We start from the raw sequence: 27,335 nt of genomic DNA, 5'->3' as shown, positions 1-27,335 counted from the left end.
AATAACGCATATACCTAAAAGAATTTTCTATTCTAATAGCATCAAGCATCTAAACGAACGATCGCCGGAAGTTATTGGGATTGTGTTGATTCATTAATACCTTATGGATTCCTTAAAAAACCTTTTTTAAGGAAATTGCGGCCTTTTCTGTTTAAGGCTTAGAACGCACTGCGTTTTTTTCAAAAGCGGTTCCGCAAGCGCAAAGAATGTATCGTACGGCATGCTTTATAAGCGCATGCACTTAAAAGACTGAAACCGCAAGAAAAAAACCGCAGTGCGTTCTAAGCCTAAGAACGAAACCATTATTAGGCTAAGCGTATGCTAAGGCGAAGGCGACGCAGCAGCATTTTGCAGATTTGCAGGGAAGTTGGGACTTGGGACAGACATAGGCCCCCTCCGCATGCTGCGACGCAGCTCCACGCAGACCATTCGCGTCCTAGTTATTACAAGAAGTAGGCGTTTGACGAACAAAATAAGTTCAGTCAGTCTGATTGTGAGTCTGTTGTGTTTTGTTTGTATTGTATTGTGAACTTAACGAGTTGTTGCTGCTTTACAGTTTGTCCAAGCTTGGAAAAAGTATTTGGCAAAGTGATTACTTATTTAAAGAAACGACTCGTGGGGAATATATATCAATTTTAACGGAAATGTATGTAATCCGTCATTGTGTATACAATTCCTAGTAAATGTATATAATTCTTACAATTGCCCGGAAATATAACGGTCTACAATTAAACAAAAAAGTTTTTATAAAGATTTATCATTCATTGTCATTTGATATTTACCACTAGGTTTTCGGTGAAGGAAAACATCGTGAGGAAACCTGCATACATCTGCGAAGAAATTTAAAGGTGTATGTGAAGTCCCCAATCCGCATTGGGCTAACGTGGGGACTATAGCCCCAGCCCTCACGCGTATGAGAGGAGGCCTATACCCAGCAGTGGGACGTTTTTAGGCCGAATTATATTATTATTATTTGATTTAAAATTTTACACAAAAACCTACATATGTACATACAATCAAACAGACTGAAAAATGAAACAAATGTCGTCAAAAAGTACCTAAATTATTTAATTATTCGTGAGTAAACATGAAATCTTATTACGTACCGTATGTAAAAATGCAACGAATAGGTATAATGTCACTGCAAATACTCAACGATCAAGATAAATTCTGATTTGTGAAATAAAAAAAAGACCTTGGCACGCTATTATTATGGCACAGTACAGAGTTCTAAAAGTATTAAACCTTGGCATCTTACAGAAGGCTATATCTTGCGGAATGACTCAATAAGTTTTTGGGAAAAATTTAATTTTTGGTACAAGCTTTTATCGCTGACTGTACTTTTCTTTTCACAGGCAACTAATACTCATTGAGACAATTCTAAAAACCCCAATCACAATTAGGTTGCGTTGTTTTATCATAGGAACTGTGATAAAACAACCTGGCCACCTCCTGTGTCCATCATCAGATCAGCTCGATGGTACAGTCGCCATCAGATATATCGGAGCGGCCGAGGTGTTCACAATATTTGAACACGCACTCTAACGCCCTGACAATAGAGGCGTGTTCAGATATTTGTGAGCGCTTTGGCCGCTCCGATATATCTGATGGCGACTGTACCCTAATATTGCATTGTCACCCGACTTACTTACATATGTGTGCAAATTTTCAGCTTCATCGGAAAAAGTGGGTCAAATTTAACTTGCAAAATTAGACCCGTACAAACATAGTTATACTTATGTACATAACTACATACAATTTTTACTTACATAGTTAAACAAAAGCTTGTAAAAACAAAGAAAACATACATTTTCGAATACAAGCTTTTCGATAAAATCGATTTCTCAGATTTATGACGATCTTTAAAGAGATTCAAACAACGGTATTGATCTTATTTTGATACGACTTTGCTATGATCATATTTAAATACAGCCTGAGCGACATCGAAGATCGCTCAGGCTGATTAGTGCATGCGAAATGAAGTGAAAGTTGTGCGTGAGATGCTTGCTAATTACCAAGGCTATCCTCAATGTCTTATCAAAACCAGTTCAGAAGTTGTTAAATTAGAATCGACCTCAAGGAAAATGTTTACAAGAAGTGAAAAACATCCACTTTGCTCGTATAGTATGAATTTTCTCAAGTGATTTTTACGCCTAAGACCCTAATCTGTTAAACAAAAGCCATTGTTTCTTTTATGACGGGCCCAAAGCTTCCAACTTGCCATTGTTCCAACAGCAATAATGCCGTTTAAAAAGCAACTGTATCGCGATAGTACTAAAGTTCAAATCTTTGTAACAGCTCATTCATGATAACATATTTTGGTATTGTATTTAGTACGGTCGATCACCCCGATATAGGTGAGAATACACAGCGCTCGTATTACTTTGATACTTCGCGTGCAGTAAAATATTACCTAAACACGTTTATCAATGATATTTTTTTATGAATAATTTAATATACTTAGGGAAAAAACCTGTACTACGCGACATACTTGTACTACGTGAATATTAGATAAACTCAAGTTTTAAATTAAGGAAAATGTAAATCAGCCTTAAGCGTTGATGAAATCGTAGTGTGGCATTTTATTTATTGTAAACAATTTAAGAACCAAGCGAATTAAATTAATGCGCGACATCTAGATCTCAATCGCGTGCCACTCGACTGTTCTTAGAAAGGGTATTCGAGACGAGGGTTACGAATCGAATTAGGCGGTTTTACCCACTCGTTTCTTATATTTGCTTAAAGGCCTAAAATAATTCGTACACTATGGTTGACGACAACGAATTATGGATTAAGAGCAATATCATTTGGAGGTTTTTCTAAGTAGGTGTGTAGGTAACTATCTTATTTATTTGGTTCATACATACCTATTATTCACATACAAAATAACAAACATTGTCTCTTTTGTAATACTGGAGCCTCAGTTCTGAGATAATTATCACTCCAGATGCTGCTAACAATCCAGTCATCATTTTAAAGGGTCTCAGGGTGAACAACGCTATGATTTCTCAAGCGGTATCTACTATAAAACTGGTTTGCTCGCGTTATCCTAGCATTTTGCCACGGCTCATGGAAGCCTGGGGTCCGCTGGACAACTAATCTCAAGAATTTACGAGTTTTTACGAAAACGACTGCCATCTGATCTGAAGGTTTTAACTGTTAGATGTTGTCTATTTTTATATTTGCTATTTTCTACCCGCGACTTTTTCCGTAGTAAATCTCACCCTTCTTTTAGCCAACGTAAGGGATGATTTTCGAGACAAAAACTATTCTATCCCGTTTTCCGGGACTCAAATTATCTCAATGCCAAATTGCAACTAAATCAGTTCAGCGGTTAAAGCGTGAAGTGGTAACATACTACAGACAAACATACATACATAGTTACTTGAATATTCACAATATTACTAGCTTCTGCCCTAAACTTCGTCTGCGTAGGATGATGATGATGGTGATGAATAATGATTGCCAAAAACTATTCTAAATATGTTCTTCCGCAGGCCTCAAACTATCTCCATACCAAACCGATTCAGCGGTTTAAGCGTGAAGACTTGAAGAGGTAACAGATAGACAGAAAGACCACTTTACTTTCGGATTTATAATTAGTTTTAGTAGGAATCCCTACTAGGGATAATATATTATGGATTTAGGTTGTTTTACTTGCCGCAGAAATCATATAACGCGGCGCAGTAGGTATAAGTACCTAATTTGTTAGAATGTCAACACTCAACACATTGGAGAAACGTAGGTATTTTCTGGTTTTCCTCTTGTAAATTAGGTATCTTCACGACGTCGCGACAGGTGGTTACAAAGGACCCTGATTTGAGAATGTGATGAAAACTTCTTATGTCATCCGCTTCTACTTATCATCATCAAGAATCAGGTTAAGCGTGCTATTATTTATTTCCTATATTCAAGTCTATATTCCTATACAAATAAAATGGCTAATGTAGGTATATATGTATATAATGTAGGTATTTTGTAAACTATTGAAGCTTTTGTTTGAAAGGCCTATATACCTTTATTAGGAAAAACAACCATGGCGGCTCTGGGAAATGATCAATAATGTATGAGTCGGCTCTCGAATTATTTGGAACGACTACGGCAATAACTGAGAATTACCGAGTACTCCTTTCAAATGTTATATTATGTTTGTAATTTTATTATGTAGTTTGATAACCAAAAATTATTTAAAAAAGTGCTGCTTGAAAATGCATATTCATTTATAGTAAATTGTTAACCAAGGGTTGAAAGGCACCCATGCCTGTCGAGGTAGTCCTCACTGCGTTCGAGCGCCAATAGTCCGAGATGGAAATGGTGCCTTTCACCCGAGTGTCTAACTCTACTTTTCATATCGAATGCGAGGAAATCAAACAAGACAAGGTAATTTTGCTAAATCAGTAATTAAAGTACCTAATAGACCTACGGCCATGATTCTTTTCCTTAGGACTTACTTGCAATCGGAGACTTTACATGTGTGAAGATAAAAAACCCCTAGCGAAAAACATTTAGATTGCAATATTTACGAAAACACACTTATTTTAACAAATTGCAGTAATTTTAAAATGATTTGCTCATTATATTAAATTTGCTTACTTTTTATTTTTTTACTTTTTCGTTCTAATACTCCCAATAGTCAATGGCATCCTACTCATTTAGCCAACATAATAAAAGTATTTTACAAAATTTAAATGTTACTTAAATAAATAACAATTTAATGAAAAAGATAAGCAATTTTTATCTTATATTTTGTTTTATTTTCATGAATATAGTGCTAAATAACTTTAAACCCCCATTTAATATCATACCAACGTTTAACTGTAGCTGTATAAGATTATGCCTTTGCTCATTTACGCAAGTGTAAGGTTTAAAAACAATAATTTTGGTGTATTCCTTTTAGACCGCGGGCCAGGAACAGATTTCATGACCAATCGCCTCCCGGGCGAAAACTCGTATAGTGGTTAACGGCTATGTATGATGAACCCTCGTGAACGTCAGCTGCCGCTCCGTTGGTGGGTTGAGGAATGGAAGCAAATAAAGTCTATAATTTTTTTTTTGTCATCGCCTCCCGCTTGATACTTTGTCAGATGATAGTTCAGATGCTATTGTAAATAAACAAAATCGTCAGCCGATTGTATCGCTGTGGAAAGACCGTCAGCTGGTCACATGAACATGTAAAAAAGAAAATTCTTTTCAGTCATCGGCGTCATCGCCTCCCGTTTGATACTTTGTTAGATGATAGTTTAGATGCTATTGTTAATAAAACAAATCGTCAGCCGGTTGTATCGCGGTGGAAAGACCGTGTTACGCGCTTCGGTGGCTGCCATTCCTCAACCCACCAACGAGGGTTCATCATACATAGCCATTAACCGCTATACGAGTTTTCGCCCGGGAGGCGATGACTGACGAAATTTGCGCCTGGCTCGCGGTCCATTTCGGTTCCCGCCTTCTGAAATCGAGTAAATACAATTCAACAAAAGAAATCAAGAATAATTTATTTTAACAATTTACTTACATAATTTTTGATAAAAAAAATCAATGCGGGATTAGTAAAATTAAAACAATTACTAATTGTTCCAGGCGGGGAAATAAAGACACAATTTTATTTATTTTGTTTCTACCCAGTTGCTCGTGGGACGGGGACGCAGAGGAGTACACCACTTTTCTGCACTAGAGCAAAAACGTATCACTTACTGCGCACTTTTTAGAACAACAACGACACAACACATTCAGAGTATGTGATATGAAAAAAATATTTACCATATCATGCGTGGCCGGGTTTAATCTTGTACAGTCTTTACACACAAATGTACTCCAATACTGAGATTGTGAGTATAATATAGATTTTATCTTGGTAAATGGTAGGTATCGAATATGATAGATGCAATCTGAAACCCATTAATGTGTAAATCATGTGTAAATCGCATATTTTCCTGACATATTCAAGCCGCGTAGCGCTGTCGAGGCGCTTCAAACAATCGAACCAGATAAATGCCAAATGGAATGAAAAAAAGTTGATTGGTTTTAGTATACTCATTGTAGTCATTGTTGATGGACGTGTTCCGTAAAAATACGCTACCCATTATTTTAAATGTGTTAAATATTGACAAAAATATGGACATTTGACACATTTTAACGATTACAATAAACATTTGATGAAAGGCAACAATCTCGAATATGCATTAAAATGTCAAAATAGCGTTTCTCTCTACAGCTGCAATTTTAGAATTCTAACCGTTTAAATTAAAAGAAGAATTTAAAGTCTATTTACACATTGATTAAAAGATTAGTGTGAATGCGAGCTTATATGATCGCCACTTGGGATCACTAGCAAATGTATAAACTCGCAATAAGCACTAATCAATGAGTAAACGGGCCCTTGCAGGGAGGATGTTGCGTAACAAAAACTTTTTATATAAATGTCTTATATAATGCAAGGTTCACAACTATCACAAGGCAGCATAGCCCTATTACGGTAAAACTGAGGAAAAGTTAGTTTACAAAAGTGAGCACGGATGTATTCATTCGAAGGGCGTAAGAGAGTGAACCCTAATGAACACTTCAACGTTGCCGCGATCTAGTACAATTCCTATCTGAAACAAGGCACGAGGGCGAGTCAAGTTCTCAGGCAAAACAGTGTAGCGTAATAAACATAAGTAAACGTAAAACTTGATTGGACTTTAAATAAATCGAATGAATAGCGCAAAGACTCGAGTGATGACCAATAGCAAGAAACGTAATAGTGTCGAGGGAGACGGGCAGATCATACACTATGTTGACGAGTAGATCTACTTGGGCCAACTAGTGTCTTTCAGTAACAGGCAAGACAAGGAAGTTGAGCGCCTTGTTCAAAATGCCTGGAAGAGCTACTAGTCCAAAACATTTGATTCTTGATTCACTTAAGCAGGTTTTCTTGAACTTCCGATTCGCCAATGCTTAGCAAGCGTTTGTAATTTCGCTCTTGATGCTCATAATACTAGCCACACCTATGGTGAATCTGAGTTAGAGAGATGCGGTAAGCAAAAATTCTGTAAGCACAGTTCTCGCGAGTTTTCTATTTCCACAATGTAGGCCACGTGAATGCATCGTACGAGCAAATCAAAAGACTGGCTCAGGAAAGAAAGGATTGGCAATTACTCCACCGACAAGAGCAAAGCTCTTAAGTTATGATGATGATGATGAGGCCACGTGTAGGCAATAGAAGTTGTTAAAAATTTGTTAAAAATTAGTCATGTCAGTAAAAATATTTTTAAATAAATTTGACGCGTTGTACGTACTGTTCGATGTTACCTATTTGTAAACTACGCCTGTAAATACCTAAATTGTTCATGACAACAATTTAAAACTAACTTCGGCAACGTAAATTTGAAGATCCCTATTTTCAAAGTAGGTACGTTTAAGGTGGTAACAGCGAGAAAACTGAGGGATGCAAATTAACTCATTTACATGTCTTTCTATAGAGCTCCCTTTCAACTTAGAGGGCCTATTTAACCTACCTACTATGTACCTATATAAACTCTTTTTTTCTTTGCGAACTTTTGTCGTATTATTATTTTATGTTCAATTGCTGTTTGGCTAGATATTGGATTTAAGTATTAAGGAGCGACATTGACATTACATCGACAAGGTCAGCTCAGCTCATTGAAACAACGCAGTTTCAAGGACTACACTGATTTTTATATAAGACTAGTGGACACCATGGTAGATATGCATCTCGGACGTGTTAGTATTTATGAGATCCGGTCTCTTGATTTACAGCAAGGGCGCTGCTACCTGAAAAACTTTACGTTTGGTGCTTTATCAAGTTCTTACTGACCCTAGGGATCTCAGATATGAAAGATTACTCCGAATGGAGAAAAAGGTAGGTATACAGTTTTCTTGTAAATAACATACATTAAGTGAAAGTTTGGACTTTCGCAAAAATGTTTATTCCATTCATATTTATGATAATTTCTTAAGGGAATAGTTAACCACCGACCTTTTTGAATAATATATTGCTAATCTCACTTGTACAGTCGCCATCAGATATATCGGAGCGCCCAAGGTGTTCACAATATCTGAACACGCACTCTAACGCCCTGATAATAGAGGCGTGTTCAGATATTTGTGAGCGCCTTAGCCGCTCCGATATATCTGATGGCGACTGTACTCTACATTCTCGATTTTTGCTCCAACACAGAATTTTGTATAGTTCCCAATTTCCATTTCATATTCTTACTAATAAATTAAAAGAGAATATGGAAAATATAAATAAAATAATTCGAGTATGAAGAACGAATAGCCCAAAGTTATCTTTGGGCTATTTATTGGTAAGGATAAAACGCGATTGTGATTTACATGTTATTCACAGCACGCAATGATATGATGTCAGCAAGCACAATATTTGGCGAATACTAATATCAATGGCGTATGCGTGGTCTACATGTAAGTATAAATAGTACCTGCATACTAAGTGATTCCTGAAACGTTAACATGATTAAAATATCATATGGAATTGCTCTATTTCGTATTTCACTCTTCAAGAATTCGGCCGCAACTGTTTCCAGGAGGAACGAGATTTGTGGTAGGTAATACCCAGTGGAGACAACTCAAATGGATTGCCTTGCCTGTCTACCTAAAAAGGCATTCCCGATTTGCCCGATAGAAACGCCTACGGTAAAGTCATGCGATAAAGCGGGGTACGCCACTAAAAATTTGTAATTAGTAAACATCTAATTTTATAAAAATATTTTGAGTAATGCTGTCCAGAGTGGGAAATGGGGTTGGGGACTGCGTTTGTATGGAGAACCGGTCGTCCCCTTTCCTCTAAATTCACATCAAAGCTAAAAAAGAGAAATGTCAAACACACTATTACATATTTCTATTAAGTCCTTTCACTAACAGCATAAGCACTTATACCTATACCTACATGGGTCTTTACATTTAATCCGTCGACAAACATGGAAGACAACCGTAGTTCAAACTTCACTACATAACAATACAAACAACTCCTATCCAATTTAACGAAGAGTTGGAAGTTCATCAAAACGAAATAGTTTTGGACAACGGTCGAGATTGAAAAATAAATTGACAACTATACGAAGGTGACGTGTAGATAGGTACAGTCACCATCAGATATATCGGAGCGGCCAAGGTGCTCACAAATATCTGAACACGCCTCTATTGTCAAGGCATTAGAATGCGCGTGTGTATGCGTCAAAAGTGCTTATTAATTGATTATTAAGCCTACTGGAATAAATGATTTTTGAAGTTTGAAGTGTTTAGATATTTTTGAGCACCTTGGCTGCTCCGATATATCTGATGGCGACTTTACACAAAGCAAAGAAAGGTCGGAAAACTATCGTCTAATCTTTCAATTTTTTGCTTGACTTAAGGGTCAATGGACTAGTTCTGAAGTGTCTAATATGTTTAGTAACTAAACCTACTTCTAAAAGCCACTTAACTAAAGTACGTACCTATTAACTCCCTTCAGTCAGGGTCTGACTATAATATTCGCCCACCTTAGTACCTTGGTAGATATCTAGCCCTTGGTAGGTACTCGTACTCGTATATATACCCGCCTCGAAGGTATTTATTTTGTCCATCACTTCGTCCTGGGCACTTTTCTGTCACAAAAATATTATGGACGTTTAAGTAAGTATGTACTTACTCGTACTTACAATTGACAGTTTTTAAGTAGATCCTAGTCATAATAAATAAAGGTAATCGTAAAACCTTGGTACCAGGATATTTAAATAAACACCGCCAGTTTTCCTGCGACCAAGACAGTAACGACATGTTAGAAACGACAGGCTAAACAAATAAACGTAAGAAAAGTGCTGGTTGCTGAACGGAATAAGGTATCAATAAGTTCTTTTGGGACTTACCTATGTGCTACTAGTGTATAGTGGAGGCGCGTGAAATACATCAGTTAGGCCTCTCAGAGCTTGTTTTGCTTTCTACATGACTAATAGTAGGATCGAATTCTGTGAATGTCTACTACGTCTAATATAATATAAATAGTACCTACTAAATGTTGTTTAATATTTACTTACCAATTGTTTTTTTATGAAAAACCTGCATTGCATAATGCATAGGCTTCTTTTGCGGAGAAATTCAAAATAATAGTGTCATTTCCCGACCCCTGTCGATAGAGCCTAAGCCCTCTTCAAGAGGATTTATGTTCTATCTACCAGTTCCTACAAGATCCCTTTTTCCAGAAAAAGGAGACCTGTGCCCAGCGTGGGTCGTATCGTGTATCGCTCCTAACCTTAAATTATTGTAAGTTGCAAACATTATTTATTGCAAATTGAAGGTATTTTTAATCGTTGCACGACTCGGTGCATTCGGTGGCATATATAGGTACTTATTTCATAGATGTAGCGACGACAAAATGAGGTAGGTATTTAAATAGCCATAGTTATAGTAAGTGGGTTAAGTGGTCTAAGCTTATACACTGTTGCGTGTTTTCCTGCTTCTCCTGCGTGGCAGGCGTCTTGTGATAAGGTTTTACTATGTCACTACGGCGATTTATCGCAGCGTTTGGTATGCTTAACGATCCTTCTATACGTTTTAACTCGAAGATAGTTCGGAATGTCGTGTCGAGTAGAAATAAAACTTGGCCATAAAAGGCTGCTATCAAATGATGGGAAGCGGGTTATCTGATCCATCTTTTTGTTCAAAGCCCCAAAGGAACTAGCTTTTGGAAAGGCCGTTTTGAGAATTATTCTAATTGGACACCGCCTTTAATTAAGTATCACGGTATTTCGTAAAAGAAGTATTAATTGCTGAACTATAATTGCTGCCCTGGATTACGAAGTTACGCGTGTAGACCGAAATATTAGCGCTAAGAACAGTGATAATGGTGTTATGTTATGAAGATGATCATGCCTCATTTTAGGTATTATTAGGGTTTTTTTTTTTTTAAATGCAACCATCGTTTCCAAATATCAATTTTATACCTCTACGAATTCCGTTTACATTAAAGGTAATAATCCTCTATTATAAAAAACCGGCCAAGTGCGAGACGGACTCGCGCACCGAGGGTTCCGTACTTTTTAGTATTTGTTGTTATAGCGGCAACAGAAATACATCATCTGTGAAAATTTCAACTGTCTAGCTATCACGGTTCATGAGATACAGCCTGATGACAGACAGACGGACAGCGGAGTCTTAGTAATAGGGTCCCGTTTTTACCCTTTGGGTACGGAACTCTAAAAAGGGAAGTACGTGACTGTACCCCTTCTACGCTCAGCTCAAGCTATAACAAAACTACTCCCCTAATGGTATTAAAAAGGGGTTGAAAGTTTAAATGTGTAAAGTATCTTATAAAAAAATCTGGCCAAGTGCGAGTCTGACTCGCCCACCGAGGGTTCCGTACTTTTTAGCATTTGTTGTTATAGCGGCAAAAGAAATACATCATCTGTGAAAGTTTCAACTGTCTAGCTATCACGGTTCATGAGGTGACAATGGTGACATACAGACAGACAGACTGCGGAGTCTTAGTAATAGGGTCCCGTTTTTAACCTACCCTTAAAAAAACATGGAAACTGTATTTAGAATTTTTTTAATGGGTAAAGAATGTGTGTGAAAGATCGCGTGGGAAATATAATGAGATCGACTCGATCTATGTCTAAGTGCATGAATATTTAAATAATTATCATAATCTAAACACATGAGTATATTTGTTTATGAATGAATCCCCTATCAGGATTAATCCGTGACTACAAACGCAAGTTCAATCATGTTTCAACAATTAACTATACAACTTACATCATTAAAGTAAGCCTGTTCAAGCCGCTGTCTGGTCTTGTTCGCTTTACTATACTCTGGAAGACTGGACTGCCGCCGCACGCGCAGCCTCTGTTCCCTCTCCATAGTCATCAAATCCGATTTCTGAGACAGCACCAAGTAATGCAACCGGTGCACTAGGTCCATCTTGATACAACCTATAATGGAGTTATGCACGAAAATCCCGGCAAATCACTGTAGGTCGAGGTTGAGCGAAGGTCAAAGTTACACCGAGTTAATTACCTACTTCGGGTTGTTATGAAGTCAAGTGTCTGTTAAACAAACAAACGACAGGAAGAACGTTAAAATTATGGCGCGGCGGTATCGGTAGTACAAAATTTACACACTAATTCAGCGTAGTTGATTGCACATTACAATTACAAGATATTTTCTAAATTAGGTATCTAGATTGATAGAAACGACTTTACTCTTTAAAAAATTTTTTTTTATAATTTTCTAAGAAGTCAAGATGAAAAAGCACAACTTACTAAAATGGAACTAATAAAACTATAACAGTCACGAAACTACATTTTAACACTATTAAATACCGCCTAAAATTATCCAATTTTTTTCTGGTATGAAAAACGCATATAAACATGAGTTCACGAATGTATTATACACAAAAGGAAAAGGACGTATGATGTTTTTCCGTTTTCCGCAGCAGTGCGTTGTATAAGGCGGGCGGGACGTGACTGAGGCTAGGACTTGGGTAGCAATCGCTCGAGCGTTTGATTCAGACGACCCAATATAACCATTGACCTCGAAAGCCACAACGACTGTGTGTGATCGGAGATCACAATTATACTGGTTAGATTAAGGAAATTTTCTAATAACAGCCTAGGGCAGATGGAAGCGTGTCTCGAGCTCGAGTCTCGGCGTCGCGCGGCAACCGCTGGCAAACATCTCATCATGAATAATAAATCAGAATTTGCCATAAATTTGAACAATTATTATTATGAAATATTATAATGTAAGTATTAAGATGTATTTACATTTTGTAATAGTAATAGCGAAGCAACGTTTGCTTGTGAAAATTGGCAATGTATCTAACCAGCGAAGAAAATTTAATCATAGATACGTGTTGGCAAGATTCGTTATACGTATAAAAAAAAAATATTTGCACCATTGAACTAACCATTTTTACTAACATATAGAACCGGCACAAAGTACTAGTATTTTGCGCCATAAGTTCAATCGTTTTGACAACAAGCAATAATTGATATTATTAAAGATCATTTTAAAATTTGGAATCGATTTGCCATTCTTAATAAAAATGTCCTTATCCTTTTCCAAAAATATGATTCATATGGGTTGGATGGTTTTGATTTAAAAATTTTATAATATTGTTTTGGTTACCGTGACATATAGAAAACTCATGAAATATATACTTAAAACGTTTAGAAACGGTACCTTTTACGAAATTTACTCTTACCTAAACGGATTACAATGATTGTGATTTATGGCCGATTTTTCAGTCTTAAGATAAACAGGTCTATTATCAGTTCGCTAATATTTTTTAACAAATGCGAATAAAATACAGAGAGAGCCCATAATATCTTTATCTGAAAATTAGTTTTAACTGATGTCTGTGATAACTGAAGTTGTATTACCTGAAAATCTTATTGTCAATGATGCATTATCTGGCCGCGTAGCCAACATGCCAATCGCTTACGCTTCGTAGCGATCGAAACGCAACTGTCCCTGTCGCACTAATAAGGAAGAGAGAGTGATAGAGAGACACAAAGCGTTTCGTGGTCGTAGCGATAGAGATTGTCACCTTAGCTAGACCGGCTGATACCTGAAAACTCAGAAGATACTTCTTCTGAGCGTCGACATAATAAATGTTAAATGATAACGTTTGGCCTTAACCTGAAAAACTTGGAGCCTACACCGTGTCCAATAAGTGAACTCTGAATACACGTTTTTTTACCTTGACTCTAAAGACATACGGATTACAGGCCATAAAATTCTTATTTTAATATCGGTGCACAATATTTTGATGGTGGATCTTTTGGCATGCTTATAAAAAACGCAAAGTACATGGCATTTCCGAAGCGACCAAGAAAAAGAGAGTGGAGAGAGAGAGGAGAGCAAAAACATAATACTTTCTTGGCACGCAGATGACGAGTTTGTTTTTTCTTACGCGAAACTGTTTTGTTAGAACAGCCTTATAATGCCCAAAATGATCGATTGTGGGCACCACGGATAGAAGACATTCCGGACAACCAGAAAAATGTTCCTTGGTTCCAGACCTCACCATCGGTCATAGTGTGGGGTGCAGTATATCCCTCTTATAGTATGTAAGAGGGGTAAACTACCTTTAGTATTTATAGATAAAGGCGTTAAAATTAACGCACTTTACTGTAAAACCGAGGTTTTGGAGGAGATTGTTGCCCCAAATGTAAAATGTGTGTTTGGTAATGAATATTATGTGTTCCAACAAGACTTGGGTTCAGGCTAATTTGACAGATTTTTGTCGATACGAATGGCCACCCAGTTCTCCAGACTTGAACGTATTAAGTAGATTATTTTGTATGGTCGTACATGCTTTCGAAACTACATGATTATAAAATCATAAACCTGGATCATTTCAAAAAGGTTATCGAGCGTTTTTGGGACCAAATGCCAATGGAAATCGTGCGTGCTGCGTGTGATTCATTCGAGAAGCGTTTGAGGCTGGTAAAAAAAGTTAAAGGTCGAGTAACTCCGATTTGTTGTAAATATATTACGTGTGCCATTAATAAAATATAATTTTCCCCTCACTAGCTCGGAAAGTTGTTTTTTATCCTTCAAAACAAGAGGGGAAAAACGTGTTTTATCCACTAGTGGGGAAAGTAATTTGACCTTGGACGGAGCGTGTTTAAGTAGCTTGACAGATAACAAAACGTAAAACGCTCATGATAATGGTTCGTTCGATATTAAATATCATTAAATAAATGGTTTGAGAATCTAATAAAAAATACCAAATTTAGCTTTATTTAATGATTTTAAGTCATAAACCTTAAAATTCCATAAAGGGGCCCACTGACTATCAGTCCGCCGGACGATATCGGCCTGTCAGTTAGAACAAAAATTTGACAGTTCCGAACAACTGACAGGCCGATATCGTCCGGCGGACTGATAGTCAGTGGGCCCCTTAAGAAACGTTTGTTTTTTTATAATGATGTTAAATATAATTCTGAAAGCACAAGTTGAGTCGATGAAATTTCAAAACGCATCGTTGACATTTTATACGTCAGAAATGTCAACATTGTCAACAAGTTTTTTACTTAAAAACTTTTCTCACCGACTCGCGTAAAAATACACAACTTCCAGAGTTTTCTGTTATAATATCGTAAAAAAATGAGTGATTCCAGTGATGAAGATGATCTAACGCCTGTGGATGTTGCACTTTCCTCGCTATAGTGAGGGGAAAAGTTTTGTGTTACACACGGGTGCAAATGTATTTTACTTCTCGTGTGTTTAAACACTCGCGGGTAAAATACAACTTTGCACCCTTGTATAACAAATAACTATTTAATTGTAGTAACTATTCGTACATTTATTTTATTCAATATTTGTATAGGTACTGTATTCGGACTTATTGGACGAGGTGTATGATTACTATTTTGTAGCTGTCCTATCCACTTATTTATTTACCTACCTACCTGTAAAAACTTTTATAAATAAATTGCTTTCGATATTTCTAGCCTCATAAGTAGGTAATTGCGTGAGGTAATGGATAAAATGTATCCGTACGGAATGATGGATGCTACGCCTCAAGCATCGCATCTGGTCCGGGCCATCGTGTAGAGGAGCCATAACGTCTCTTTGTCGCACTAATATGGGAGTGATAGAGACATGAGCGTTTCGTTCGCTACGGCGCAAACGATTATCATCTTGGTTAGGCCGGCTGGACTAGGCTACGGCGTCACTCACGGCGGTACCCGTCCCAATTTCTTGACTGTATGCTTGCACGTACTATAGGAATTATCTGCGCCCCTACGGGATAACGATATAGCGAGAGATGGTCTTGCCATCTATACAACTTTGGGAACAAATCAAATTAGTTTAGGTAGGTACTTATAATTTAATATACCAGTGTGACTACATAAAAAGTAAAAACACAGATCGTAAACAATTTGAGTTGTTCCAAAAGTTGTATTATTCTTTCTTCTTTGTTCTTTGACATAGTGCCATGGTTTGCAAGAATTGCAACATGCAAGGCAAGGGTTCCATTTGGTTGACAAAAAGTTGAACTAGGGTCCGACCAAGCTAACTCTGCATAGATTTTGCAAGTGTGGAAGTGACACTTAACAAACTTTGTCACGTCAAAGTGGGCGCAAAGTTAGATGGACTAAGTATGGATAGAAAATGTATTTTCCTGTTTCTGACGTGTAATGTTTTGTGTGCATTTACGAAATAAATGATCATGATTATGCTAGGTATGTTAAATAAAATAAATAATATTGTTAATTTCACAGTTTTATTTTTAAGGCAGAAATTCCTACCTCATAGGTACAATCTCGATTCTAAAAATATGTATACCTTATATTAATATAGAAACCGAGACTCAACTAAGTCATCGTTTCTGGCGAACAACAATCAGGTTTTGTAAATGTGTAAATACTTTTCTTAATTGACAACTATATTAACGCAATTTCATTACTTTTCGTACAACAGATAAACAGTTTCCTTTCCGCTTCATTGTGCTGAAATGGGATCACAGAAAGTCCATTCATAATATTAAACTACCCATTACACAAATTTATGGACGAAGGACAAAAACTTTGCCAAAAATCAGTTTTTTTCTTTTTAAAGATCTTTACCCTTACAACAATGACAGCGTGAAAACCGTGGAACAAAATACGTAAAAAAACAACCATAACATGTAAAGTTTCACCAAACCAAAACTATAGATGACTGGTTACTTTTCAAATTATTACGTCATAGTCACCTTTTAAGTCTTAATAGTAACAAATAAGTGACAATAACAAAAAAATAACCGTCATTGAAAAACTAGACTTCTCAAACTTACTTCTAGTCATAGATAAAGGAATTATAGGAAAAAGACACACATAGTGCATCAATATTAACATAGGCCTGCTTTAATACATTCTGGTTTTTAATGCTTTCTTTTTTCACCCCCAAATTGGTCCACTATAAATTTCCACTCCATTTTTACACCCTAAGGGGTGATTTCGGAGTTAAAAATTGTTCTATATCCTTCCCCACAGCTCAAACTATCCCCATACCAAGTTCATCTAAATCGGTTTAGCGATTATTAGGTAACAGACAGACACAGACACACTTTCGCATTTATAATACTAGATATGCCCGCGACTTCGTCTGCGTGGAGTGGGATAAAAACTACCCTATGTCCTTCCCCGGGACTCAAACTATACCAAATTTCAACTAAATCGGTTCAGCAGTTTAAGCGTGAAGAGGTAACAGACAGACACACTTTTGCATTTATAATATTAGTATGGATGTAGAAGTTGCATGGCGCTTAAATAATCCTGTTATCACAAACCAAATTGCGATGTACAGCGCCATCTAGTTCACCACAGAAAACTGCACTAAAACACTTGACTTATAATTCCTTCAATTATGCATCTGGTGAAGCTTTACTTCTTCAGAAAATAAATACACCCAAAAAATGTAAGTTAGCACAGCTTGTGCAGTTACAACTAAAATTTGTATGCACAGAAAACTTAATTACATAAAATTACAGTCAAATAGCACAAGAAAAATAACAATTAGCACAATATACGTGATATGTAAGAAGGCTTAAACAAAATCCAGAAATATGCAAATTTTAGTAAATATACTAACATCATTCCATAGTTTCAATATTTAGTTTATAAACATAGTTTTTAAATGAAAATATTTTAACAAATAAATTAAACAGGAGACATGCATGACATTTCATTAGATACACTATGCCTTAAAAAATAAATATTAGAGTTTCTGTACTTAAGAGTTATTATTTTTGTAAATTGTTACTTATATCAGTGACAAGTTCTTGTCGCTAATCATAATTATGTACAAGTACATACTAACTATGTATAAATAGTTACCTTAAAGCTACAAAATAATAAGGAAATGGAAATGTGACTGAACACAATATGTTACAATATTTGTTGTTTTTACAATTTATTAAAATTATGAAAAGTTTGTGGAAATCTATTTTACATTTAGAAAATTAGGCTTGTGCGAGTCACATTCATAACAAATTCATTGGGATCTGAATTTTGCTGGAAAGCAATTTACTTGAGCTAGTTGTTAGTTATTATTGCACAAGTTCAGTTAAAGTAGTAACAATATTTTTGTTAAACATTCCTCATTTTAAAGTTAATATACTTTTCTTTGAAACGTTAATAATCAATTTCTTCAAACTTATCAACCATGTTAACTCAAATACACAAGGGTAACTCTTAAAATTAATTTTAACACGCTATTATTACTGTTCTAATATTTTATATTTACCATTCAACTTGGAGAGTTGTCCCAACATGAGAACTGTGTTAATTAAGTTTTCTGAGTAAATCCGTTGGTTGGTTTCCATTTTCCTTAACTTTTGTACCACATACTTGGAGAAGAATTCTAGGTCATTTTCATTTCCATGGGACCTACCATCAGAGTCGTCACAGCTTTGCTTGCGTTTTGTGCCTTTGGGACTCGTTTGAGTTGTTAATGAGCGGGATTTCCTTTTGGACAAATGACTTAATTTGCTTTTAGTTGCAGCGTCTTGCTCAGTTATTCCTTGGTTTAAGTCCTCGCCAAGATCATTTGCCTCTTCTTCATTAAGATGAATAGTCAAGTCATCAGGTACAGTCACCATCGGTACATGGTTATCAGAGAACAATGGACAAGGGAGAAATGATACCTGTTTGCGTACCTTCACAGCAGAGTTCTTCGGTTTATCATTTAACCTCACAAGAGGTGGCACAGCTACTGTGTGCCTGCGATTTGAGGTTTCTTTTTTTGCATCTGGTTTGCGCATGCGGTTTAGAGATTGTTTGCTGCTCCAAAAGTTAACTTTAATTTTCTGTTTGGGCTTCTTATCAACTGCTAGATTTTTTAATAAAACTTTTGGAAACATGTATCGAATACCATCATCGGGTTCTATATTTTCTTGTTTCTTGTTCGGCTTTATTGCAGCCTTGTTTGTATTGTTAAAGAACTCAGTATTCAGCTTGTATCGCACAGTATCATCATCAGACTGGTAGCCATTGCTCCTTGATGCCAATTTTGAAGAACTTTGTTTCATTATGATGCTATTGCCTCAAGGTTTCTTAGAGATGAAATATGGGATTGTTTATATCACAAGGTTAAGTATGTTTTGTGTATCTGAAACATTAAAATATATATTATTAGACACTTTCTGACTTAAAAGGTTTTCCCGCCCAAATTACGCAAATGAATTAGCCAAAATTTACAGTGTTTTTGATAGAGGGAGATTATGACAACTGTTTCATTAATACAAATTAGGAAATTGTCACTAATTAGATAAATAGTTTAATTAGAGCGGGACGTATTAGTGACTAATCAAGCGTTACGATAATATCGTTTGAGGTTATGCAGTCAGTTTGGTGTCATTGTAAACCAATAAATGTGTAGATACACGTTACCAACACATTAAAAACAATACTCATTACGATTATTTTACAATTTATTCCTGCTAGAAAATGTCTTTATCCAATAAAAATATGTCTCGTCATCATATACTTCTCGTAGCTGTTAACAATTACATAATCAATATTTTTAATAAAGTAAAACATACCTGGTAATCTCTGCATTCTCATGCAAATAATTCACAATCACTGTATATTCATATTCCGATAAAAGCTGAAATGTTACAATAAAATTTCGTACACAAACACGAGTCCACAGTACATAGATATAGATAGATAGCCTTCATGACATGACGCAAAGTAGTTCCAAATTTATCCGTAAGTGGCAGGGTAAACGCGCGGGAAATGTTATGGTTGCGTTCGTAAAAATGTTGGCGCGATGAAGCAATTTTAAAGATTAGATTGCGTTTGCGTAGGTAGGTAGGTAGGTAGGTATAGTTGGTCAAACCAAATTGGAAGTAAATAGAAACAAAAAAAACTATACTCGTCCTTTTCTTTTGGGTGCTAGTACTAGTGTAAGATAAAGATAGTATGGTTCTCTCTGTCTATGTTTGAAATGAGACAGTCCTTTGACAAAATATAATACAAAAGAACAATATTATGTTTTCTCCAATATGCTCGGAAATGTTCACCTAATTGTAGCAATGATAGTAAAAGTTGTACTGGAAGTTCTTCATTAATTTAATTATGGCAAATTTAAATAAAAAAAAAACAAAAAAAAACTAAGTTAACTAAGTAATGTTTGTTCCGTTGTTGAGGGCCTACCGCCAACGGCGCCAACAAAGAAAAATCGAAAATCGTGACTTGCTTTTCTATCGCTATCGCTCTTGTATATTCGAGGGACAGACAGTATTTTTCGATTTTTCGATGTTAGCAGCGGTAGACCCAAGACCCTCTAGTCAGTCTAGCCTGTAAAGTCTGGCTAATGAAAGTTGAACCTGAAAAAACGCGGCAATTTCAAAAAATCTCTAGCAGGCGGCTCTTTGATTAGAAGGATTGCATAACAATTATACTTTTTATAATTTTCGTATTCTAGAAATCATAAAAAGTATAAAAATTAGCCAATCAACCAACTTTATTAGCCACTATTGTTTTCTATGTATTTTATAAGTTTGTCAAGCAAATCTTGTCAGTAGAAAAAGGCACGAAATTCAAATTTTCTATGGGACGATATCCCTTCGCGCCTACATTTTTTAAATTTGCCGCCTTTTTCTACTGACAAGATTTGCTTGACCAACTATAAAAACATAATATCGACTTAAAAATCCATGCAAACATCCAGTTATTATAGCCGCGTCTACACGACCCGGTACAGCTATAGTCTGTCAAGCCATTTCCGTCAGTAGAAAAAAGCGGCAAATGTAAAAACGGTAGGCGCGAAGGTTTATCGTCCAATAGAAAATTTGAAATTCGCGCCATTTTCTACTGACAAAGTTGATTGACAGACTTTATCATATCAAGCTACAGGAATAGAGTGAGATGGAGATCAATGAACTAGGGGGCGATTTTTGAATTTCGATCGCTCGATTTCATCATAAGGGCCCTCCACACTCATGCGCGAATCACGGCGCGAAGCCGCGAACGCGAGTCTGGAGCCTAAGTCGCTAATCAGCGAACTAGGCTCCACACTCGTGTTCGCAGCTTCGCGCCGCGATTCGCGCACGAGTGTGGAGGGAGCTTTAAAATGAAACATCATGATGTCATGACCTTATAATAAAACTGGCCAAGTGCAAGCCGGATTCGCGCTCCAAGGGTTCCTTGGGGTTCCGTACCATCACACAATTTTTCCTTTATATGTGCACAAAGTACGGAAACAAAAGATTTTATTTTCAGAATTTTACTAAGCTAGTAAGAGACAAAACGACGATTCGGCGCCTCCAGCTTAATTAGTTAGGTATTTTTTGATGTCATTATTATTACGGATCTTATGGTAGACGCTTTTTCTACTTACTTATTTAACTGGAAAATGAATGCACGAAAATATTTCTAAATAACTTAACTAAGTAGATACCTAAGTTTCTAAGTAAATCAAGAGTTAATTTTCTCACTAGATGACAAAATGAAATGTAAAACTATACAATAATAATTGCCTAAAAACAATCAATTTACCTATCTTTGAGAAAACGGTAGAGCGTTTTAGGTTATTTTTCATAAATATGACTGTCGTCGTGAAATAAATACTGATGTATATAAATCGGATGGTACCTTTTTTATTTGACCATGTAGTATAAGTGTTTATTGAACAAAATATCGTAATAGGTATGAAATGTATTGATAGAAAAGTCTTAGTTACGAAAAACTTACCATATGATTCTTCATAGATATCCAGCCCATTTTGGCTCGGAATTTAGTTTTCACTTTATTTTCCGTGATTGCTGAATAAAACTGACGTTAAAGGACGGAAACACGTGTATTATAGATACTGGCGAGTGCTTTGTTATGGACACGGACAGCGTCGCAAGGTTATGTATTGTGTGCCTGCGAGATCTCTTCCCAGACTGAATGGGAGGCTGTGCGCAATGCGGCAATCGTACGTACGGAAAATATTAAATGTGTTTTATACTTTTTAAAATGATTTATGTAATATAATTTTAATGAATGTTAACAAAAAAAAAATAAGACGAAAAAAGGATTATAAAACAATAAAAAAAAAGTTAAACATAGTATTTTACTGGTTAAAATTTACTTACCAGAGTTTAATTGTTGGCCTAATATCGAAAACAGCAAGCACAAAAAAAAACCTAACAGCTTAAGCTCCGCAAAAGAACTTTCAAGCACTGAATTAAAAGCGGGAAAAGTTGAAACTATTGATTCAAGCCGCCAGTTTCCTGCACATGTGCAAAGGCTTTGGCGCTTGCGCTTTCGGCCCGGCCCAGCAGCCTGTCGGAATGTAAACACTTAGAAGAATGAGTAGTTGGCCAGCAACGAAATATTTTATTAGCCGTCTCAGAGCCTAGTTTGATGTATATAGGTACTTGGAATGTATGTACATACAGTAGACTAGATGTGCCTATAGACAGTGCAGACAATATCAATTGTATATAATGACATTAATGTTGTTTCTCATAGTAAAGTAATTTGACGATGGCAATACAGAATATTGCAATAAAATTTACAGTACATATGGTGCTACTTTCGTGCCGCACTAATAGTGCGGGAATAAGCACATTTCCGTACTGTAAAATACACGTGCGAATAGGTAATTCGCAACTTGTGTCGATTTAAAACACTCCCTTCGCCCCCTTCGGTAGTGTTTTAATTTATCACCACTCGTTGTGAATTTCCTACTTTCCGCACTTGTATCCTAAATAACTATTTTACAACAGCTGAAATGTCGTCCTATGCTGAAAAGTCGTATCGCCAGACCAGCCTTAAAGTTTATAGTCTATGATACATTATTTTTGTATGTGGGTTTTTGTGCACTTTGTAGTTTTTCCTCAGTCACCAGTTGACCACGAACGCTGTAAAGGGTTCGAAACGTCGGGATGTATTATAAATTCAATATACGTGATATTACCCGTTTTCATAGTTTTATTTCATGAGTAACTATCGCGGTAACCGAAGACAATATTATGATTCCCATACCTACTGTAGGACCCTTGGAGAAAACTTCTTTAAATTCTGTTACCACAGCAGCCATTCGTGGGAAGAAATTCCTCTGAAACCACACAGCTAGTGCACGTTTCTAGGGTATGAGGAGAAACGTCCTGGCGACGACGAGTAAGATGTTAAACAGTAGCAGTGGACATCTGAGCACAAATCATTATAATGCCAACGAAACAAATATTCCTCAAGGAAGACTTCACATTAGACACAAATTTGGGGGAAACCAGGCTTTAATTACATAAGGTATTTCCTCTGAAACGCAACATACTTTTATGGCCCAGCGTAGGCCAGTCTTAGGGACGCAGCTATGCGGTGGAATGAGATAGCAATATCACTTGCTCCCTCTAACGCATAAATGCGTCCCTTGGACTGGCCTACGCTGAGCCATCGTGTAGAGGAGCTATAAGATATAAATTTATAGCTACATGAGTATATAGGTAATTGATTTATTTCCTTTTTATTATTATTCATTAAGTAATAGGCTGGGGACTTACCTGAGCTCTTACTGCAGCAAGATGAAGCTGTGTCGCCCTGTAGTCATATTTTTTCATAGATATGTCCTCCTGCCAAAGTAAAAAAATATATAAGTCCTGTTCGCAGATAGACGACTACTTGTGAATTAAATCGGAACATAAAACTTGACATTTTATACTTCGCGCCAATGAACAGAGTGTGCTGCCCCCTAACAGTTCATGAACGCTTCTTATAGTTCGCTCTCAGTAGCTTTATTTGGAACATCATTGTTAGAGTCAGTTTGAGCACCCTTTAACAGATGGCGCTGGTTTCAAACCTTTTTACCTAAATAAATGTCAGTTGCGAAAGCCAGATGTCGCTTGTCTTGATCGTAGCATAACATTATTTTTATCTATGAAAATTGTTATAATTTAGTGAATTAATTTCTGATGCCTGCTTACCACATGTGTAGGCACAATACTTGTAATGTGTCTTGTCTTTTTAAAGGATAATACGAGTGTGTTCCCTACAATGTATTCATAAGTGGCACCTACGTACGTAATACGAATTACTATTCAGAAGAGGTACCGACCCATTTTAATTGAGTACTGTACATATTACAAGTTTTGCACAATTTCGTTTCGTGTAAACGAATTCCATTTTTCGGAATATTTTAGGCCGCCGCTCCAATAATCGGGCCAAGTGGAAATGATACGTTTATTTTAACCGCAGAAGAATCAGACTGAGCGTGAATTTTTAATGACGTTCAACTACTAGCATTTGTTTTACCTTAGCCGTATTTAAACTGACGGTACTTAACTAAGTTTTTAGGGTTCCGTACCTCAAAAGGAAAAAACGGAACCCTTATAGGATCACGTACGTCTGTCACAGCCTATTTTCTCCGAAACTACTGGACCAATTAAGTTGAAATTTGGTATACATAAGTAAGTTTGTGACCCCAAGACGGACATGTAACGTAAACAAATGAATTTTAAACACGGGGACCACTTTTGGGGGGTAAATGAGAAAACTAAAAAAATAAAGTTTTTCAAAATATATTGTGCTACATATCAAATGAAAGAGCTCATTGTGAGAATCTCAAATATATATTTTTATAGGATAAACAGTATTATATAATTTTAGGATAAACAGTTTAGAAGTTATTCAAGAAAATAGGCAAAAAATTACCATTTATCTTCGCAACTACTGGGTCTAAAATTTTGAAAACAATACACAAAATAGATCTTTACCTATAAATCACAGGAAAACCTATTAGAAATGTGCAGTTTAGCGTGAGCCGGACTTAATTACTTAGTTTTTGATCGGACCCCTACGCAGGTTTTCAGATAAAAATACATTGTTTAAATTGGAACTTGAGAACGAGAGTCCGACTCGCACTTTAAAATAGAATTGAGAGAAACGAACGGCGGATAAAGTTAAGTTTTTTTTAATGCTAAGCAACAAATTTACCATTTTTGTGGTGACTGTCATAAAATATGTACCTATTGTCTGTAGAACATTAAAACTAATACTTTTTTTAATTTTGACAATTTTTTTGTGCAAAAATAGGGTTTGTCCAAAAAATTAAAATAACTCAATAAGATGTTTCAATATCAGAGCGTCATGCTAGCACAAAGGTATCATTGCTTTTGACTTTCGCAAAGGTTGTGAATTCGTCCGTGGTCTACTTTTTAGGGTTCCGTAGCCAATGGCAAAAAACGGAACCCTTATGTATTCGTCATGTCTGTCTGTCTGTCTGTCCGTCCGTATGTCACAGCCACTTTTTTTTCGAAACTATAAGAACTATACTGTTGAAACTTGGTAAGTAGATGTATTCTGTGAACCGCATTAAGATTTTCACACAAAAATAGAACAAAAAACAATAAATTTTGGCGGTTCCCCAATTACTTGCGGCTTCGAACTGAAACTTAAAAAAAAATTTCTCATCAAACCCATACGTGTGGGGTATGTATGGATAGGTCTTCAAAAATGATATTGAGGTTTCTAATATCATTTTTTTCTAAACTGAATAGTTTGCGCGAGAGACACTTCCAAAGTGGTGAAATGTGTGTCCCCCCCCCCTGTAACTTCTAAAATAAGAGAATGATAAAATTAAAAAAAATATATGATGTACATTACCATGTAAACTTCTACGGAAAATTGGTTAGAACCAGATCTAGTAAGTAGTTTTTTTTAATACGTCATAAATCGTATACCGCAATTTACCTTTCATTCAATATACTCGAATATAAAAATAAAAAATATAAAAAGTACGGAACCCTCGGTGCGCGAATTCGACTCGCACTTGGCCGGTTGTTTTTAACTGTAATGTCTTCATCCGTCATTGTAAGCCATACCTTTAATTTACTTGTTATAAACAGATTTTAATTATGATTATTTCGTACCTGTATCTCGTTGACTTTGCTGTACATGTTTGTCTCCAACCCGCGAGCCTGGAGTCGGGCGAGCGCCTCCAATCCGTCCTGTGAAAAAAATCGTATTGTGTAAGGCGTTATTACACGATGCGGTATCGCTACTTCTAATCTTTGACTTAGTTATAGGAAATCGCTTGATTGGTAATTACTATCGCATATAGTGCCAGAGCCAATGACTGCCAGACATACGTCTTGTTATAAAAGCTAAAAGTTTTTTAGGGTTCCGTACCCAAAGGGTAAAAATAAAAACGGGACCCTATTACTGAGACTCCGCTGTCTGTCTGTCCTTCTGACACCAGGCTGTATCTCATGAACCGTGATAGCTAGACAGTTGAAATATTCACAGATGATGTATTTTTGTTGCCGCAATAACAACAAAATAAAAAAAATATTTAAGTGGGGCTCCCATACAACAAACGATTTTTTACCGTTATTTGCATAATGGTAAGGAACCCTTCGTGCGCGAATCCGACTCGCACTTGGCCGGTTTTTTATCGATAAATGGCCCCTGAAGAACGATCCCCGATTATAAAACCTGGGTCGTGGTGGCTTTGGCAACTATCAGGTAATAAAGGTGTATACAATTATGGCTGAAAAACGTCATAGTATAAAAGCTGAATTTTATATAATTATGTTATTAAGGGAACTATGAAATGGTGTTTCTTAAGTTGCCAGACACTTTTGATGGTTGCAACCCCCTGCCAGACACCGTTGGCAGACACCAGACAGGTATGACACTTAGTCGCACGCAAAATTAAGTTTGTTTCCTATACAGATACTGTATAAATGTATGCGATACCAAGTTATTTTTGTAGTTCAGTAAATTAAAGGCACTTTCAATGAAAACTATAGCGAACATAATCGGTTGAACCATTTTTGAGTTTTTGCAAAAAGTCTTCCTTTCTTGATAAAAGGGCTACAAAGGTACCCCCTTTTGCTTGTTATACACAGGATACCAGCTAATGGCTCCTGTTTAAGGCAGCCCGTTGTGAAAAGCGGGTAATTACGGAACCGTATAGTGAGCATGGCCCGACATGCTCTTGGCCGGTTTATTTTTTACTATTAGATTGTAGGCTTGATTTTCTTGAAATTTATATTCTGTAGCTGTAGGTTAATAGGACGACTATAGGTACCATTACCATTACAGAAGACTATTATGCTAAGACCCTCATCATATTAAGTGCCTAATCTGTTGTTGTTTGTGTATTTTTAGATTGCGTTTACGTGGCAGTGGCAGGCACGTAAAGTTAAAGAGAAGTCATTGCTTACTTTTTCCCGTATGCTTTGTTAATTAAAATTCACACAAGTTGGGCGCCGAAGGGAATTGTAAGTAGGTAGGTACGGAATGTACACATGGAACACTGGTAAAGTTTGCATTTTACGAGTAGGTATGTTTCGAGGACACCAAGGGTAAAGAAGTGGTTTTGTTATACAAACAAAAACATGGGTAAACTTGTAC

General features: G+C 36.4%; 2 protein-coding genes across 4 annotated transcripts in view; both read right to left on the bottom strand.

Moving 5' to 3' along the window:
* LOC134743081 (uncharacterized) overlaps positions 1 to 27,335 on the bottom strand; it is a 222,626-nt gene that overhangs the window by 41,542 nt on the left and 153,749 nt on the right. For all 3 annotated transcript variants that reach the window (XM_063676391.1, XM_063676390.1, XM_063676389.1), the window contains exons 10-11: positions 25,847 to 25,924; positions 23,483 to 23,551 (exon numbers count right to left, since the gene is read on the bottom strand). In XM_063676391.1, the coding sequence (XP_063532461.1) occupies positions 23,483 to 23,551; positions 25,847 to 25,924 (147 nt within the window). The remainder of the gene's footprint in view (positions 1 to 23,482; positions 23,552 to 25,846; positions 25,925 to 27,335) is intronic.
* Positions 16,973 to 19,669, bottom strand: LOC134743024 (uncharacterized). Its single transcript, XM_063676292.1, has 2 exons — positions 19,532 to 19,669; positions 16,973 to 19,098 (listed from the first exon to the last, which is right to left on the bottom strand). The coding sequence occupies exon 2, from the start codon at positions 19,016 to 19,018 to the stop codon at positions 18,209 to 18,211; it is 810 nt and encodes a 269-aa protein (XP_063532362.1). The 5' UTR covers positions 19,019 to 19,098; positions 19,532 to 19,669; the 3' UTR covers positions 16,973 to 18,208.

Source organism: Cydia strobilella, chromosome 7 (assembly GCF_947568885.1).
Source record: "Cydia strobilella chromosome 7, ilCydStro3.1, whole genome shotgun sequence".
Classification (NCBI taxonomy): domain Eukaryota; kingdom Metazoa; phylum Arthropoda; class Insecta; order Lepidoptera; family Tortricidae; genus Cydia; species Cydia strobilella.
The sequence above is the reverse complement of the archived record's forward strand: the minus strand, read 5'-3'. Positions and strand labels throughout refer to the sequence as shown.

Coding starts and splice junctions, on each gene's coding strand:
- LOC134743024 (XM_063676292.1), bottom strand. CDS start 19,018: ATGAAACAAAGTTCTTCAAAATTGGCATCAAGGAGCAATGGCTACCAG.